This window comes from Crotalus tigris, unplaced genomic scaffold, assembly GCF_016545835.1.
Source record: "Crotalus tigris isolate CLP2741 ecotype Arizona unplaced genomic scaffold, ASM1654583v1 scf7180000017601.7605149639:7615979, whole genome shotgun sequence".
NCBI lineage: Eukaryota > Metazoa > Chordata > Lepidosauria > Squamata > Viperidae > Crotalus > Crotalus tigris.
Window position 1 is genome coordinate 1,332,199 of NW_024096505.1, and position 15,434 is coordinate 1,347,632.

General features: G+C 37.7%; 1 protein-coding gene across 1 annotated transcript; it reads left to right on the forward strand.

Moving 5' to 3' along the window:
* The first annotated feature begins 868 nt into the window (after positions 1 to 868).
* On the forward strand, positions 869 to 14,864 carry SIK1 (salt inducible kinase 1). Its single transcript, XM_039368483.1, has 14 exons — positions 869 to 1,009; positions 1,551 to 1,783; positions 2,666 to 2,782; positions 4,535 to 4,598; positions 5,066 to 5,227; positions 5,448 to 5,572; positions 5,667 to 5,790; positions 6,355 to 6,578; positions 7,226 to 7,375; positions 7,868 to 7,990; positions 8,281 to 8,503; positions 8,758 to 9,033; positions 11,085 to 11,349; positions 12,061 to 14,864. The coding sequence occupies exons 2-14, from the start codon at positions 1,631 to 1,633 to the stop codon at positions 12,458 to 12,460; spliced, it is 2,406 nt and encodes an 801-aa protein (XP_039224417.1). The 5' UTR covers positions 869 to 1,009; positions 1,551 to 1,630; the 3' UTR covers positions 12,461 to 14,864.
* Positions 14,865 to 15,434: the final 570 nt, after the last annotated feature.

Sequence of the window (15,434 nt, forward strand, 5' to 3'; positions counted from 1 at the left end):
GAAGGAAATGTCTTTTTTAAAAAATAAAAATGACAGCCTAAGATCTCTTCAAGTATGGCCAAGGCCATACAATAGACGAGCCGCATCATAAACCCCACCAAAGATGTTTGCACTTAGGAAAACTCTCGTCTGCAGAATCCTGGGTTCACAAATACCTTAAATCTCAAAGTTCATAGTCAGCCTAAAGAGCTAAAATCTGCCTCGGGTCGCCTAAACGAGTGAGATTCGCACACACCGAAGTCATTCACCCTTTTACTGCGTGGCGACGACATTTATACTCTTTCGGGGATCTGGAGCGTGAAGATTTCTCATCCTACACCAGTATTTTGACGCAGGAAGGGTGACACATCGTTGCCTCCCTAGTTCGCGTCCTACCCAGAGGCTCTGGTTGTCTTAGGGGGTAATCAAAGTCTTGAGTAAAGAAGTACGCGGAGAAATGGTTCAACCCAGCCCGGCTTTCAGCGGCCGAAGAATTTCAGTTTTACCTGGCCTTGGAAGCGCGGCGGACCAAACAGCCCGAGCGGCGGCGCGTGGAGGGTTAATCCTAGGTGGTGCGCTCCCGCAGGGGCGACCCTCGCAATGATAACAAACGATCACGTGGTAAATCAAGCGAAGGGGGATGGTTGTTTCACCTCTCCTTCCTCTTTGCGCGAACGTCACCCCACCTTCCCGGTCACCAGGGCGACGGGTCCATCTGGGCGCGCGTCAGAACAGTCCGTCTCTTGGCAACGGCTGGATGTCTCTCTTTCCCTTCTCATTCAGCCTCACGCTTGGTCGCGCGTCGCTCTGGCGTCAAAGTGACGTCAATGGGTCTGTCTCGGTTTTCGAGGTGGGCGGGGGGAGGGCTTCCCGCGTGTTCCTCTGCCCCCGGCGCGCAGAGAGCTCGCTGGCAGCCGGCAGAGCAGCCGCGGCGGTGCCACGAGCAGTAGGAGCAGCGGCGGCAGCTTGTGAGCCTGCCTGGCAGCCAGACGAGCGCGGAGGCGGCAGCCGCTTGGCAGCCGGGCTCAAGGTACAGCTTCGGAGCGAATTGCGCGGGCAGGGCTGGAGCGGATGCTGCGAAAGCTTGCGTCTTTTCTTTCTTTCTTTCTTTCTTTCTTTCTTTCTTTCTTTCTTTCTTTCTTTCTTTCTTTCTTTCTTTCTTTCTTTCTTTCTTTCTTTCTTTCTTTCTTTCTTTCTTTCTTTCTTTCTTTCTTTCCCTTTTAAGTCCACACGAAAACCGTATTTGCGAGTGTTGAGAGATTCTCGTTTGGCTACACCTCAGATCCCACCCCATTCATTTTTACTGGGGCTTTGGTTGCTTGGACTGTTGATATTTGGAGAGAGTTCCCAATTCTTCCCAAAGATTTCACAGACCATTTATTTTTACTCTCAGTTTATACATCTCATTCTTTATTTTTTTAATTAACTCTGACCACAGAAAAGCAGGGAAAGCTTTCTATTACCTCAACTGCATTACCTTTGTCTCCGTGGAAAGTCCAGCACACCAACTTCTGAAGTGATCAAGGAACGCCTTAACGGGGAAAATTTCAATGTAGTTTTTGTCTCTGCAGGTGCAAATTGCCATCTTCAAAAAGGAATGCTTACGCCGACATCCTTCTAGTTGGTGCTTGCTCCCCACCAAACTCAAATCATGGTGATCATGTCAGATTATACAGCCGTTCCCACCTCAAGCCAAAGCCAGCAAAAGCCTCTTCGGGTTGGATTTTATGATATTGAGAGGACCTTGGGAAAAGGCAATTTTGCTGTGGTCAAACTTGCCAGGCACAGAGTAACCAAAACACAGGTGGGTGTGGGATTGTACTGCCTTGCCTCATAGAGAAAATTTATCATGAGACATTGGGAGACGGTGCTCAGTGGAATTAATCAATTTTCACAAATGTAGAAAAAAAACCAATTTACTTGGAGAGGCATTCCCTGGGGTAGACAGTAATGACCAGAATATAGCTTAAGTACCAGTAGTAAATTATTACACACTTTGAATAGTTCTCCAAATGAATATAAAGTAGAATGACACTAAATATAGAGGAGTCTTTTGTGGCGTTGATTTCACAGTTATTGCTGGCTTAATTATAATATTGTTATCCTACTATTTATTCCTTCCTAAATAATTGCTACTTTTCAGAATGATAGAGTTATGCATTTGGGGCTAACTCTTTTTTATATAATCAAATGGGTGTAACTAAGTATAAATGCTTACAAGCTTTGTTATAATTATACATTTATATTTGAATAATTATAACATTTAGAAAATGCTGAAATTATACTTTGAATCTGGATTGTACAAAGCATGGAATATCAAGAAGTAAAAGTCACACTAACTAGCAGTCTAATTTCTAAGTAGATTTTACTTAAGAAACAAGTGAATTTTTTTAAAAAAAGATTTCTATTCCATCTAAACATGTCTAAAGTTGTACTGCTCGTATATTTTCGTGTAAGTCCCGTCAGTCTATTGGTACTGAAATATTTTAGATGTTGCGTTACTTTAATTTTCACATGTATTGTATATTGCTTTCCTTAAAATATGCTTAAGAAGGAGTGTAATTTTATAGCTTTAGTTTTCCTATAAATATGTTCTGCTTTTCACACTTAATTTTGTGTTAGTATTACTTGCAGCAATGTAACATATTTTATGAGTGCTCTGAGTTTCTTTTTGCTTAAACCTTAGGTTGCAATAAAAATTATAGACAAAACACGGTTAGATTCGAGCAATCTGGAAAAAATCTATAGAGAGGTTCAAATAATGAAGCTCTTGAATCACCCCCACATAATCAAACTGTACCAGGTAAGAAATGATTTCAGACTATTGCCTGCCTGTTAGATATATTTTGGGCTTTATGCGCCTAATGATCTTAATAATACTTGATTCCATTAGATGAACGTATTATTTCAGATCAAAACATGTTAAATAGTTTAAATGAGTATATTTCCAAAATGCTGATATTGAAATTTAATTCTTTTTGTTTTTAAGTATATTTGATATTTATAAAAGTATTTTGTTTATAGTATATGGAAAATTTTAAAAGAAAATGTCAAAACCTGATTCTGCATAGTGTGTAAATATTAATCATAAAGTTGTCAATAAACATTTTGCTTTTTAGGGAATAAGCAACTAACTTAAGAAATACAAAAATGACAACCAAAAAGACATTTATGTAGAGAATTTGTTTTTTAAAAAAGCCTTTGCCACTGCAATATTTGTGAATGTCTGCTATCTATGGTCAAGCTACATGGCAATATAATATGCTTGAGTTTATTTTGATTTTACTTCCATAGAAAAATAAATATTTCAGGAGTTTTAAAATAATTAAATACCTTGTATTAATTGCCTATTTGAATAAACTAGCAGAATAGTGGGGGAGCTTTGTTAGCTCTCCCAACTTACGTATTTCACGGCTGTTGATATTGTGCTTGATGCTTCTCTTTGATGGAATTTGAGCAATAGGAATTAGGTGAAATGCCACTTTGGGGGTGGAGAATGGTGTTGATTTGATTTTAACAGCACTGTCTAATTTTAATCCAGCTGGCCTCTTTCCCAGAACTTTTTAAATGCCTTATTCTTTCATATCTCTCTCCCCTCCCCAATAAAATACACGTATGTTTTTATTATGTGTAGGATGCAAGTGCTTTTTCGTGCCTTTGATATTTAAACTTCATTAGACAATGTTAGAATTTATAGCTCTTGACATTTTACACACACACACACACACACACACACACACACACACACACACTTACTCTCCTTCATTCATTTCCCTGATATTTTTATGGATGTGGGATTCAAGTCAACAGCTCTATACTAAAAAAGTTCAGTTATCCTTAATGGGATTTCCTTTGGATAATTTGTATTTATGGCAGGATAACAAGAACTGTCACTAATAAATAATGTTTAGAAACTACTGTCTATATTAAGCATTTTTAAAAACAGACCCAAATAGAATGATACACTTTGAAAACATGCTGATATTGGAAGAGCCATTCATATTTTGATGGCAATGGGTGTTGGAATTAGGCATGTTTAACCCTATACTGGAACAGCCTTCTCCAATGTGGTCCTGTACAGATGTTTTGGAATGGCAACTTCCAGAATGTACAGGTCATATGATTCTATCACATTTGGAGAACCTCAGGTTGGCGAAGGCTGTACCAAATAATGAAACATATATAGTGTCAAGTATAAACAACTGAATAGCTTGTTTGTTCCTTATTGCATATTTCAAATTTATTTGTCATCTGTTTTTTCCAAGTCAGATGATGAATTGTATTAAGTGGACTTAAATATATGTCTTATCATTATATGTGTTTTAATAAATTTAATGAGAAGTTAGATGTCAATCAGATGCCTGCATACAGAGGTGTGCAGGTGTTGGGTTTTCCTGTAGATTGTCTCTGTAAGTCTTCTCTGTAGATTAAATATGGGTGAACAAGGAAATGCATGTTTTGTGCTATTATAAATGGGCTTTATCATCAAAGGCATATTCAGGATTTCAGAAGTTTACATCTTTGATATGATGTTTTTCTGTCTTATATTCATCAGGTTATGGAAACAAAAGATATGCTTTACATTGTAACCGAATTTGCAAAGAATGGCGAAATGTTTGGTAAGTTCTCATGGCATATTAGCTGTGATCACCTACTTGCTTGTTATCCATAATTTAAATAATGGGGCCTCCACCATTCTGAATTAGACAAGAGCGACAGACAGAGAATTACAGAAAGAAAGGCAAGCCAGCAAAAAATCCTGCCCCTTTTCTCCCCTTATGGAAACTTCTGCTATATCATAGACTCTTCATCAACTGAAGAGTCATAATTAGTTACAAATCTCTGGCCATCATGGATCGGTTTATACTTCACACTAAACAAAAATCAGATAGAGTGTATGTTGATTTACTACTTTGTGTGAATCAACCCTATGTCTGCTATAGACTGAGCTGTCCAGTAGTAATATATAACTTAAGTAGCTGAAGTGCAGCTAAGTAAGGAAGTTTATTTCTAGATGCTTTTTAAGAGGTTATTGAAGCTGATATTAACGTGAAGACATTTCTGCCCTTTTAATCATGTTTGACAGATCATTTAACTACACGTGGGCACCTGAATGAACATGAAGCTCGGAAGAAATTCTGGCAGATACTTTCAGCTGTAGAGTATTGTCACAGCCATCATATAGTGCACAGGGACCTCAAAACGGAGAATCTTCTGTTAGATGCTAACATGAATATCAAGCTTGCAGGTGAGAATGCTGTCACTGCAAAACATATCCTGTTTTCCAAATCTTTTCTCATTAGAAGTGTATTATATGTTTCTCAAATAGACACAGCTTTGAAATCTACAATTGAAAATCAATAAAATGGATGTGGTGGTCTTAGATAATTGCCAGAATAGATACAAATAATTTTACTTATTCATATATTATTAATAAACACTGATGTTTTATTCATCTTCCTTTCTAGACTTTGGATTTGGAAACTTCTACAAATCTGGTGAACCTCGGTCCACCTGGTGTGGAAGCCCACCTTATGCAGCTCCAGAAGTTTTTGAAGGAAAGGAATATGAAGGGCCATATCTTGATATATGGGTAAGCTGTAAATCCCATATTAGCCACCTGGTAAGATATCAAAAGATGATACAGTGTATTTCACTGACTATATATGTTATTCTGTTGTTGACAGAGCCTTGGTGTGGTGCTGTATGTCCTTGTCTGTGGTTCTCTCCCATTTGATGGACCCAATTTACCATCATTAAGACAAAGAGTGCTAGAAGGACGATTCCGTATTCCCTATTTCATGTCCCAAGGTGGGATTTCTATTTTTTTTAACTTTAACGCTTTCCTGTTTTATATTTTAATGTTTTTAAACATTGAACATATCATTATTTATGTGGCATTTTAACATTTTGAATGAAAGATTTCCCTAGCTCTGTATTAATTAGGAAAATATTCAAAAGCATTTAAAATGTAAAAGCTATATAATAAGATTTTTCTTTAGGAGAAAAAAGGACTTAATTAGTAGACAATATATTTTTAGAATTTATTTTAATCTTTCAATCACTATTTTGTCAGTAGCTGAATTGTTATCCATTGACTCTAGTACTTAAATAAGCTTCTTGTGAAATTTGGGCAACAGAAGAATCCCTCCAAGTTACGCTTGTAAAATTTTAAAAGCAACTGAAGTTCCCTAAGATTTTGTGAAGGAAGTGGGAAATAGCTATGAAGATTTGTCTTCATTATTGAACAATTTTCATGGGCCTGCTTTTTGTGAATAAGGAGACTTGAACACTAAGCTAACTTTTAAGTCACTCTGTTTGCCCTTAATTTTATATTCAAATGTTGCTGTTCTTGTCTTCTAAATAAATCACCAGATTGTGAAATGCTTATTCGACGGATGCTGGTTGTGGATCCTACAAAACGAATTACAATTGCTCAAATAAAGCAGCACAAGTGGATGCAGGGTGACCTGTCTCTTCAGCAGCAGCACTCTTTATCCTTCTCCATGCAGAACTATAACTCCAACCTCGGAGATTATAATGAGCAGGTCCTTGGGATCATGCAGACTCTTGGTATTGACAGACAAAGAACGATTGAGGTGAGTTTTTGACATCTTACTCTGAAAAGCCATTGTCTGTCTTGGACCATAGCAGGGGTTCTCAACCTTGTCAACTTTAAGACTTGTGGACTTCAACTCCCAGAATTCCTCAGCAAAGCTGGCTGAGGAATTCTGGGAGTTGAAGTCCACAAGTCTTAAAGTTGACAAGGTTGAGAACCCCTGTAAGGTGTGTCCTTTAGGAAAGTGGCACCTGTCTGCCTATCGAGTATCAGTTTATTGCTAAAAATGTATTCCTGTATAGCTCATATAATTTTTACCTTTGTCTGGAGATTCTAGATAGGAGTGCTTTTCAAATGCTCAAGCTGGCATGACATTTTAAAATTTGAGTTCAGAGAATATTTAGTTTTGAGAATCCCAATTTCTTCCATTCCTGAAGAAGCTCACCCAATCCCTAAGTTTGCCTTTATGACAATGGCTAAACCTTGCTCTTTGAAGTGTAACTCCTCTAGCCAGTAATTTTAAATAACTTATTTTGCAATAAACTTGGGGGTGGGTGGGAAGGAGAGTGTATGTGTGTGTGGCTGTCTTTCTATTAGACAGACGTTTTTGGGATTAGTGAATGGATGGCTATACCTTTTTAAATGTATCTGTGCGCTATAATTAGTTTCTGTCTCCATTTCCCGTAGTCTTTACAAAACAGCAGCTACAATCATTTTGCTGCAATTTACTACCTTCTTTTGGAGCGCCTCAGGGAGTATCGTAGCAATCAATTGTCCCATCGCTCAGTAAGCAGTCGTCAGCAAAGACCAAGAAGTTCAGACTTCAGCAACCTTGAGGTAAGGTCATATATAATCATTCTTAGGTCAGCTAAGTTAAGTCAACTGAGTTCCCCATGCAGTTTTTTTCTTTTTTGCTCCTGTTCATCTTAGAGCTGAACTATAGCTTAAGAGTGACAGAAGGAAGCAGCTCTCTCATCATTTTTTGTGGACCAAGAGACATATTTCAGCAGTTCTGGCATAAAGCATATTTCATTGCAGGTTAAAATAAAAGTTTGAATTCTGATAAACAAATTAGAATAAATTATGTCAGTGTTAAACCATTTGCTGTAGGAAATCTTGTGCATTCAGCATCAGCAAGCAGAGCTGACAGTTAGCTTGCATTGGACTTAATGTTTTATTCTCCAGTTCATTTTTCTGAAATTCAAAAACTAAACTCAGGATATGTATTTATTAAAGGACAAATTAATTAGTTCTGGCAAATTTATCTAGATTGTGCAGAATGTCAAATCAAAATGTAGTTGATCATTGCTTTGTTTCGAATCTCTTTAGTTGCCCCAGGATAAAATTGCCACGGAGAACTTCAGATCATCTCTGCTATATCACCAGCCCCCAAATCTGATTCAGTCCCCCTTGCAGGCAGATGTGGATTGCGACCTGAACAACCCATTCCAGGTTGGTGCTCCTGGCATTCTGACATAATAGTTGACTGGAGGCCATCAGGAGAAACAGGAATCCTAGAACCAAGGAGGCCTGAGAATACGTTTAAAGATCTGTCCTTTATTTTTACCCTCCAATGTCAATCCGTACGATATCACATGTGTCTTCTTGGAAAAATACTATAGAGGCACAAACAACAATGCCCAGAGTTGCTTCTTGTGAGATGGGTGGCTGTATAAACCTGATAGATAGATTAAATAAATAGATAAAGGCACTTTATTATTCCTTTTTTTTTTACTTTTCAGCCATTGTTTTTTCCTATGGATCCAAACTTCAACACCCTTTTTAGGAATCGTTCCATCTCTCCAAACAGCCTCCTGGAAACTACAATCAGTGAGGAAGTAAAGCAGGACAAGGAACTGGAGGAAGAAATCAGAGCTTTCAATCCAATTTGTTTTCCCATCAGCACAAGTCGAAGACACACATTGGCTGGAGTAACAACTCATTTTTATCAGCATTCTCCACCATGTAAGTGCTGTGAAGACAGGCTGCTTAATTAATATTTAAAAGAATACTACTTTTATTATTACTCTTACTCTGTAGTTAAAGTTGCATTGAATTGAATTTCATATTGTTTGACCTCAGGCATAGTACTGCCTAAGGCTTTTGTTAAGAGTAGGTCTTTTGTAAGTAGAAAAGGTTCATCTTGTATCCAATACTCTTGTTATTTTCTATATCAATTTCACAAATGTTCCCTTCTGCCTGTTTTTTTTTTTTTATAGGTATAGTCATTTCCTCTTCTGCAAGCCCTACAGAAGGAACCAGTTCGGACAGCTGTCTCCCTTCGTCAGCAAATGATGGCTCTGAAATGCTGAGCAACTGTTTGGAAAATCAAATGAACCTTGGTCACCCAACCGCAGCTAGAGTTACATCATCGTTCCTGACTTCCCATTCAGATACCCCAGTGTTGCAAACTCAGGGCTGCAGAGGTGGCACTTCTCTGTTGCCTGTCAGTTTCCAAGAAGGAAGGAGAGCTTCTGATACCTCATTAACTCAAGGTAATCTTTCCTTGCTTGTACACACATAATCCAGGCCCACCAAATATTCTCTAGGTCTGCAATAGGAGTTTTAGACATTTGCCTGTGTACTATACACCATGTTATATTCCTATTTGAAATTGTGGCCATGCTGGTATTTATAAAGAGACCAGCATGGCCACAATTTCAAATTGCAAGTTGCAAGTTATTTATACTCAAACCAAAAGAACATGCATATGATACAGAGGAATGTGTGCGTGGGAGTGTATGCGATGAAACGAGATGATAATCTGCGGCTGTCATTCAGGGTGGCCTAAGTGGGAAAGGAGGGATATAACTTTGAAGATAGCTGTGGGGTGTTTTTTTTTTTTTATTAAAAAGTTTTATAAATTTTACAAAAAGAGCAAAACAATACAATAACAAAAAACCACATATACAAAGAGAAAAAAAACTAAACATTACACAACAAAACCCCCCTCCCCCCACCCCCACCCAAACACCCCCCCTTCCCCCCCCCTGAGCTTCCCAGAGCAGGATATAGGCTTAATTAAAAAACAGTTAAAAATTATATTTATAGAAAGAAAGAAAGAAAAAGAAAAAAAAATATAACATTAACATATATATGTATATATATAAAAATAAAAATTATGAAAAAGCTATATGATATTTTTTTATATCCAATTTAAATTATAAATTTTATCCATTTATCCCAAACAGCAAGAAATTTCTCTTGCGTTTGTTCCTTTAAAAAAGCCGAAATCTTTGCCATTTCCGCCAAATAAGACACTTTAAGAAACCATTCCTGCAATGTAGGCAAAGATTCCTTCTTCCAATATTGTCCTACTAACAGCCTCACGGCTGTAATCAAATTTAACATCAATATAACCTCCTTTGTATCACAATCAATAACTATACCCAACAAAAATAATTGCGGAGTAAATTTTACCCTCCTTCTAAAAATTCTCTGGATATTCCACCATATCTTAATCCAAAATGCTTTTATCTCTCTACACGACCACCAAATATGATAATAGGTAGCATCCATACAACCACATCTCCAACATTTAGGTTGTAAGTCAGGGTACATAAGAGACATTTTTTGTGGATCAAGGTGCCATCTATAAAACATTTTATAAAAATTCTCCCTTAAGTTCTGTGCTTGTGTAAATTTGACATTTCTCACCCAAATGGTTTCCCAAGTGTCCAATGGAACTGGCTCACCAAAATTCTGCGCCCATCTGATCATACAATCTTTAATTAGTTCCGTTTCTGAATCCAATTCAACTAAAACCCCATAAATCCTCTTAATGTGGGTTTGTCTTTGATCCTTCACTTGCTTAATAAGATTTTCATCTTCTCTAAGAAGACCCACCTTGCAATCCACCTTCCATCTATCTGCTAATTGCCTATATTGGAACCAAGAGTAAATAATATTTTCTTGTGCTAACTCTTCCCGTGATTTTAACTGCCAGTTTTGTCCATCCCATCTAAGTAACTGTCTATAAGATACCATATCCATTTTAGCACCTCTTTTTATTCCTTCTATCGCATGCCAAGGTATAGCCCATAATGGTACTTTAAAATCACTTTTATAATATTTTCTCCAGGTCCTAAGTAAAGAAATTCTTAGAATATGAGCTTTAAAGACCCAATCCATTTTTTTTATTAAATATTAAATAGGCATGCCACCCAAAAAGTAAATCCCATCCCTCTAAATGTAATATCTCAGAATTTGTCAAATTTACCCAATCACTAATTAGTGTTAGAACCACCGCATCATAGTATAATTTCAAATTCGGTACCTTGAGTCCACCCCTCTCACGGAAGTCTTGCATAATTTTAAACTTAACCCTTGGCTTTTTCCCTGCCCAAATGAATTTATTAAGGCCTTTCTGCCATTCACTTAAATTAATCTCATTCTTCAAAATCGGTAACATTTGAAACAAAAAAAGAAACTTGGGTAGAATATTCATTTTTATCACTGCAATTCTTCCCATGAGGGATAATTGCAACTTCTCAATAGCTGGGGTTTAAGACAGGCGCTATTTACCAGATCATGTGTTGCTCTACAGGCTTGAAGGCATTTAGGCAGCAGCTCCGGAAGAATACTAGAGCCAAAGGTTTTCTCGGACTGAATAAAATCAAAGGCCTTGCTCGCCAGGTGTGCCAGTCCTCCTCTGCTCGGATAGCACGGAATGGCCTGAGCCCTTTCCAGCATTCCCAGCAGAATACCTGCATATACAGCAATGGGGGAAATGGTAGCAGCAGCGGCAGCAGCGGGAGCGGAAGTGGCAGAGAGAGCAGGAACTTGCTTGAAGAGGTGCTTCAGCAGCAAAGGTGAGCACACAGCCTCTGCCGTGAGAAACGCTCCTTAGACTGCAGCCTTTGCAACAATATGTATTGACCTTGGGCTCTCTTTGAAATCAAATGCATTGTTTATTTTTTCACTTTATAAAGATTATGGAGAGGTTTATTGACCTCTGCATCATTTTGTGAAATGAAGTGTTCAGGTTTAAACATAATTTAATGATATCAAGTCATTGGGTGAGAAGTGTTTCTGCTATTAGTAGTGGATTTATTTTGGGGGGGGGGGAAACTGTTTTAAGATTTAATTTGCACGCAGAGAAAGATTTTTTTGTGCTCTTGATTGTTTTTCCATGACATTAAAGTAAGATTCTTCTGAACCCAGTGCCCTTGGGAACATCCGCTGATCAGATCAGTAATGCCAGGCCCATCATTTGCAGATTTTGGGTTTTTTGTATTACCTATATGTCTGCGCGCTTAACATGCATGGACCCATCCATACATTTTGTATGGATAAGATGTATTTTTGCTGCTGTGAGTTTCAAGAGCCTCGAGAATGGACTGGATCCCAGTCCCTTACTTCGCATTTGGTTGGTTGTGTTTTTGTGGGGCTAAGATAATTTCAGGAAAGTTGTTGCACTCTTAACCCAAAAGGAGTTAGAAGAATGGCAATAGTGGGTGAGAACAACACGAGAAACTTAACACAAGCGGGTAACCTCTTTGCTTTCTCTTTCTTCTGTTCAGGATGCTCCAGCTGCAACATCACCAACCAAACTGTCACCAGCCTTCTCAGTCACACAACATCTTCTTGCCCGACTCTTCAAGCAGTAATACATCCAAATCCCTACTCCTCTCTGAACTGCAAAGTGAGAACTCAGTAGAGCTCGCTTTTCATAACACTCAATTTCTTCAGCCTCACCTTTTTGGAGTTGCTGTCTCTCCAGTAACTTCAGCTGCTCACCTTCTCAATACCCATCTACATATCAGCAGCAATGTATCTCCAGTTGCATCTGTGTTTTCTCAGCCAAGTAGTTTTACTGTGCAACCTCTGAGCTACGACACAGTTACTTTACAGCACCATGGGGACTGTGAAATGGAGGATCTTACTTCAAACCAGATGGGGAAATTTGTCTTAGTCAAATGAGATTTTTCTCCTGTTCTCTTGGTCATCACCTTCAGGAGAGAGTGGTTGGGACCTTGTTAAAGCCTGCAAACAAAAGATTTTTTTATTTTGCTAAGGGGATATCAGAAGCAATAACATGTTTGAAATATGTGCTGAGGCCCTTCATATGAAGAAGCTCATATCTCTATAGAACTGAAAAAGCAATACTTAGGTCTTTTAGCTTCAATATTCTTGCACTGAACAAATATAATGAGAAAACCTTTTTGTTTGGTAAAAACCAATGAGTCAGGTGGGGCGGCAAGGGGGAAATAATGGTTCTCTGGTACTGTATTAAAGTCGGGTCTGCTGTTATGTAAAAGTAGATGGTTGTGTCTGGTTCTATTGTAGCAGGGAAAGCCTCTTCAAAGAAGTGATTAGTGTTATGGTATTCCAATTCACTTCACTTGTTTATGGATTTGTGAAGATGATTACCTTTTACAAAAACTATCACAGAAACAATAGCATTATGCTTTGTAGAAAAATAATGCTCAAAGCATCTCCACTTTTTATGTTTATGCTAATGAAACCAACATTTTTCAGTTTTACTTTCCAACTTAGATGATTATAACTTGATAAAACTGTGAACATTTTGCTTAGTAACTCTCCTGTAGTAGCTAAGAAAAATTTGTAATTACGAGAAGCAGTTAACATTATAAGCAATGCTGAGGATTTTGTTCTGGGACTACAAGCTGTTTTTCTGTCTTTGTTTCTCTTTAGAAAGAGAAACATAAGAATATATTACCTATTGGCATGGAATTGCTCATACAGTGCTTTAGGAAATATTAGGGTGAAATAGCAAGAGTTGTTGGGGTGGGAAATATATAAACAAAAGTTTTGTTTTGTTTTCCTTCTCAAGTCATAGCCTCACTTTGATGGTGCGTGCTGGGCATAATGTTTTATAGTGCTGTATACATTTATTGCTGCTACAAACGAAGTTTTTATGCATTTTGCTTTCAGGGTCCAAACTGAACTGACTTGTTGGGAAAAAGTGCAATATTTTAAAAATAAAACAGTTATTTTGGCAGTTGAAAGTATAAGAAAGCACAACAGTGATTTTTGAACAAATTAATTACAATGGGAAGAACAGCACAACTTTGGAGTTTTGTTCTTTTTTACCTGAACAGATTGGGGTTTTTTTTTTTAAAGAAACTAGATTTTTAATGTGCAGTTTAATATGATCTGTTGTATGCACACATACAGGAATTGGAAATCATTACACACTACGAGATAATCTTTTGAATAAGCTCTTTTTTTGGTTTCATGATATTTGGTTTCTCTTACCATTTGGTAGCTTCTGTCTGCATTGACGGAAGCCAGGCATACTTTGTCCCAGAAAGGGAGGATGGTTGCCATCCTCCGTCAGTGGGTGGAGGAGGACGAAAAAGTAGTTGGGGGCTAGGAGCAGGTGAGCACGTAGTGAGCCATCTGGGCTCCAGGTTACCATTTGGGTGCCAAAACTAGCTTCATTCTGTCTAATTCTTTAAGGACCCATCTCTCTAAAAATAACTCGGGTGCCTTCAAGTTGCTACTGCTTTGTGCAGCCTGCAGTGTTATATATATATGTGAAATTTTTTTTTTAAATAAATAAACCAAAGATTGTCTGGCAGATGGGAAGCGGGTACGACGGGTAAGATGATACGGTATATGTTCAATGCTTTTGTGACTCTCGAGTTTCATTCATTCATGTACAGTGTCTGCATATCTGGGGCCTTGGGTTCCTGCTGCTGCTGCTGCTGCTGCTGCCGCCTCTTTGTTTTGTAAGATCTTCAAGGTGAAGCTAAATTACTCTGTGTAATCTTCTCTGACTGGTGCCTTTTAGCAAAAAAAAAAAAAAAAGTAAGATAAAACAGTTTATGTGGACTGCAAAGTGGCAGGGTAGATGGTTTTGGAGGGTGACTTCCACAAGGGAAACAAGGTCACGCCAAAGCAGCAGCATTGCCTTCGTGTTCATAAAACAATTCCATGTGTTATTTCAAGAAGGGTAAGCTTCTTTCCTTTGGATCTTTCTCTTTTATCTGCCATGGATCAACAGGCCATAAAAACAATCTGTTTGTTCTAAGCAGTGACAAGCACTTTACTTCTAGACTCTCCTCTCCAAATGATAAAGAATATGCTTTCAATTATTCGGAGAAACTAAAAGGTCATTTTCAACATTTCAGGGTTTGTGCATTGCTTCTTCTTGTCATATTCTTGACAGTACTGTTTGGCAGACTGCAATGCAATAGATTATTTAAAGACACTATGTGATTGATTCAATTAAGATGTATAGTTTTTATTTTTTATCATGACTGAAAATCATTTTGTTTCTTATGTTAAAATGAGAGGTGTGCACCAACTAATTAGTCCTGTTTTATTTAATATTTAAATAAAAATTGTTTTAAAATAATTTGTGATCAATGCTGCATTTATTTTGAAAAATAATATGAAGTGTGAATGTATTTTGGGGACTCAAATCTGGACTTCGTTTCAGAAATCTCAGTTTGGGAACCCCACACTAGTAGATTAGGAAGAACAGGGCAATCCAGTGGCTTATTCTTAATCCAACAAGACCAAATGCCGGTGGATTTAATGGCTATTTGAAATTGGGGACTTTCCCTCTTTAGTTCTATATTGGGTTACATTCTGCATCAGAATGGTGTACAATTTGGGTTCTCTTGAACTCTCGGATCTTGCTTGAAGATGGATGGTTATCTCAAAGAGAGATATAAAAACCCACTGAGTCCTTGGACATAATGCCATTGGACTGATACCTTTTTTTAAAAAATGTTTTATCCCATTCTCCTTCAATAAAGCTTATATAATTCTGATTTTGAAGGCTGATATTGTTCCTATGGCTGCATTAGCTAACCTTGTTAAATGCTGATGTAAAGAATAATTAAGATAATCCTGGCATGTACATTACCAATTATAGTGCCTTTGGTTACCCATTTGGTTAATTAATCCAGTTTAATTATAG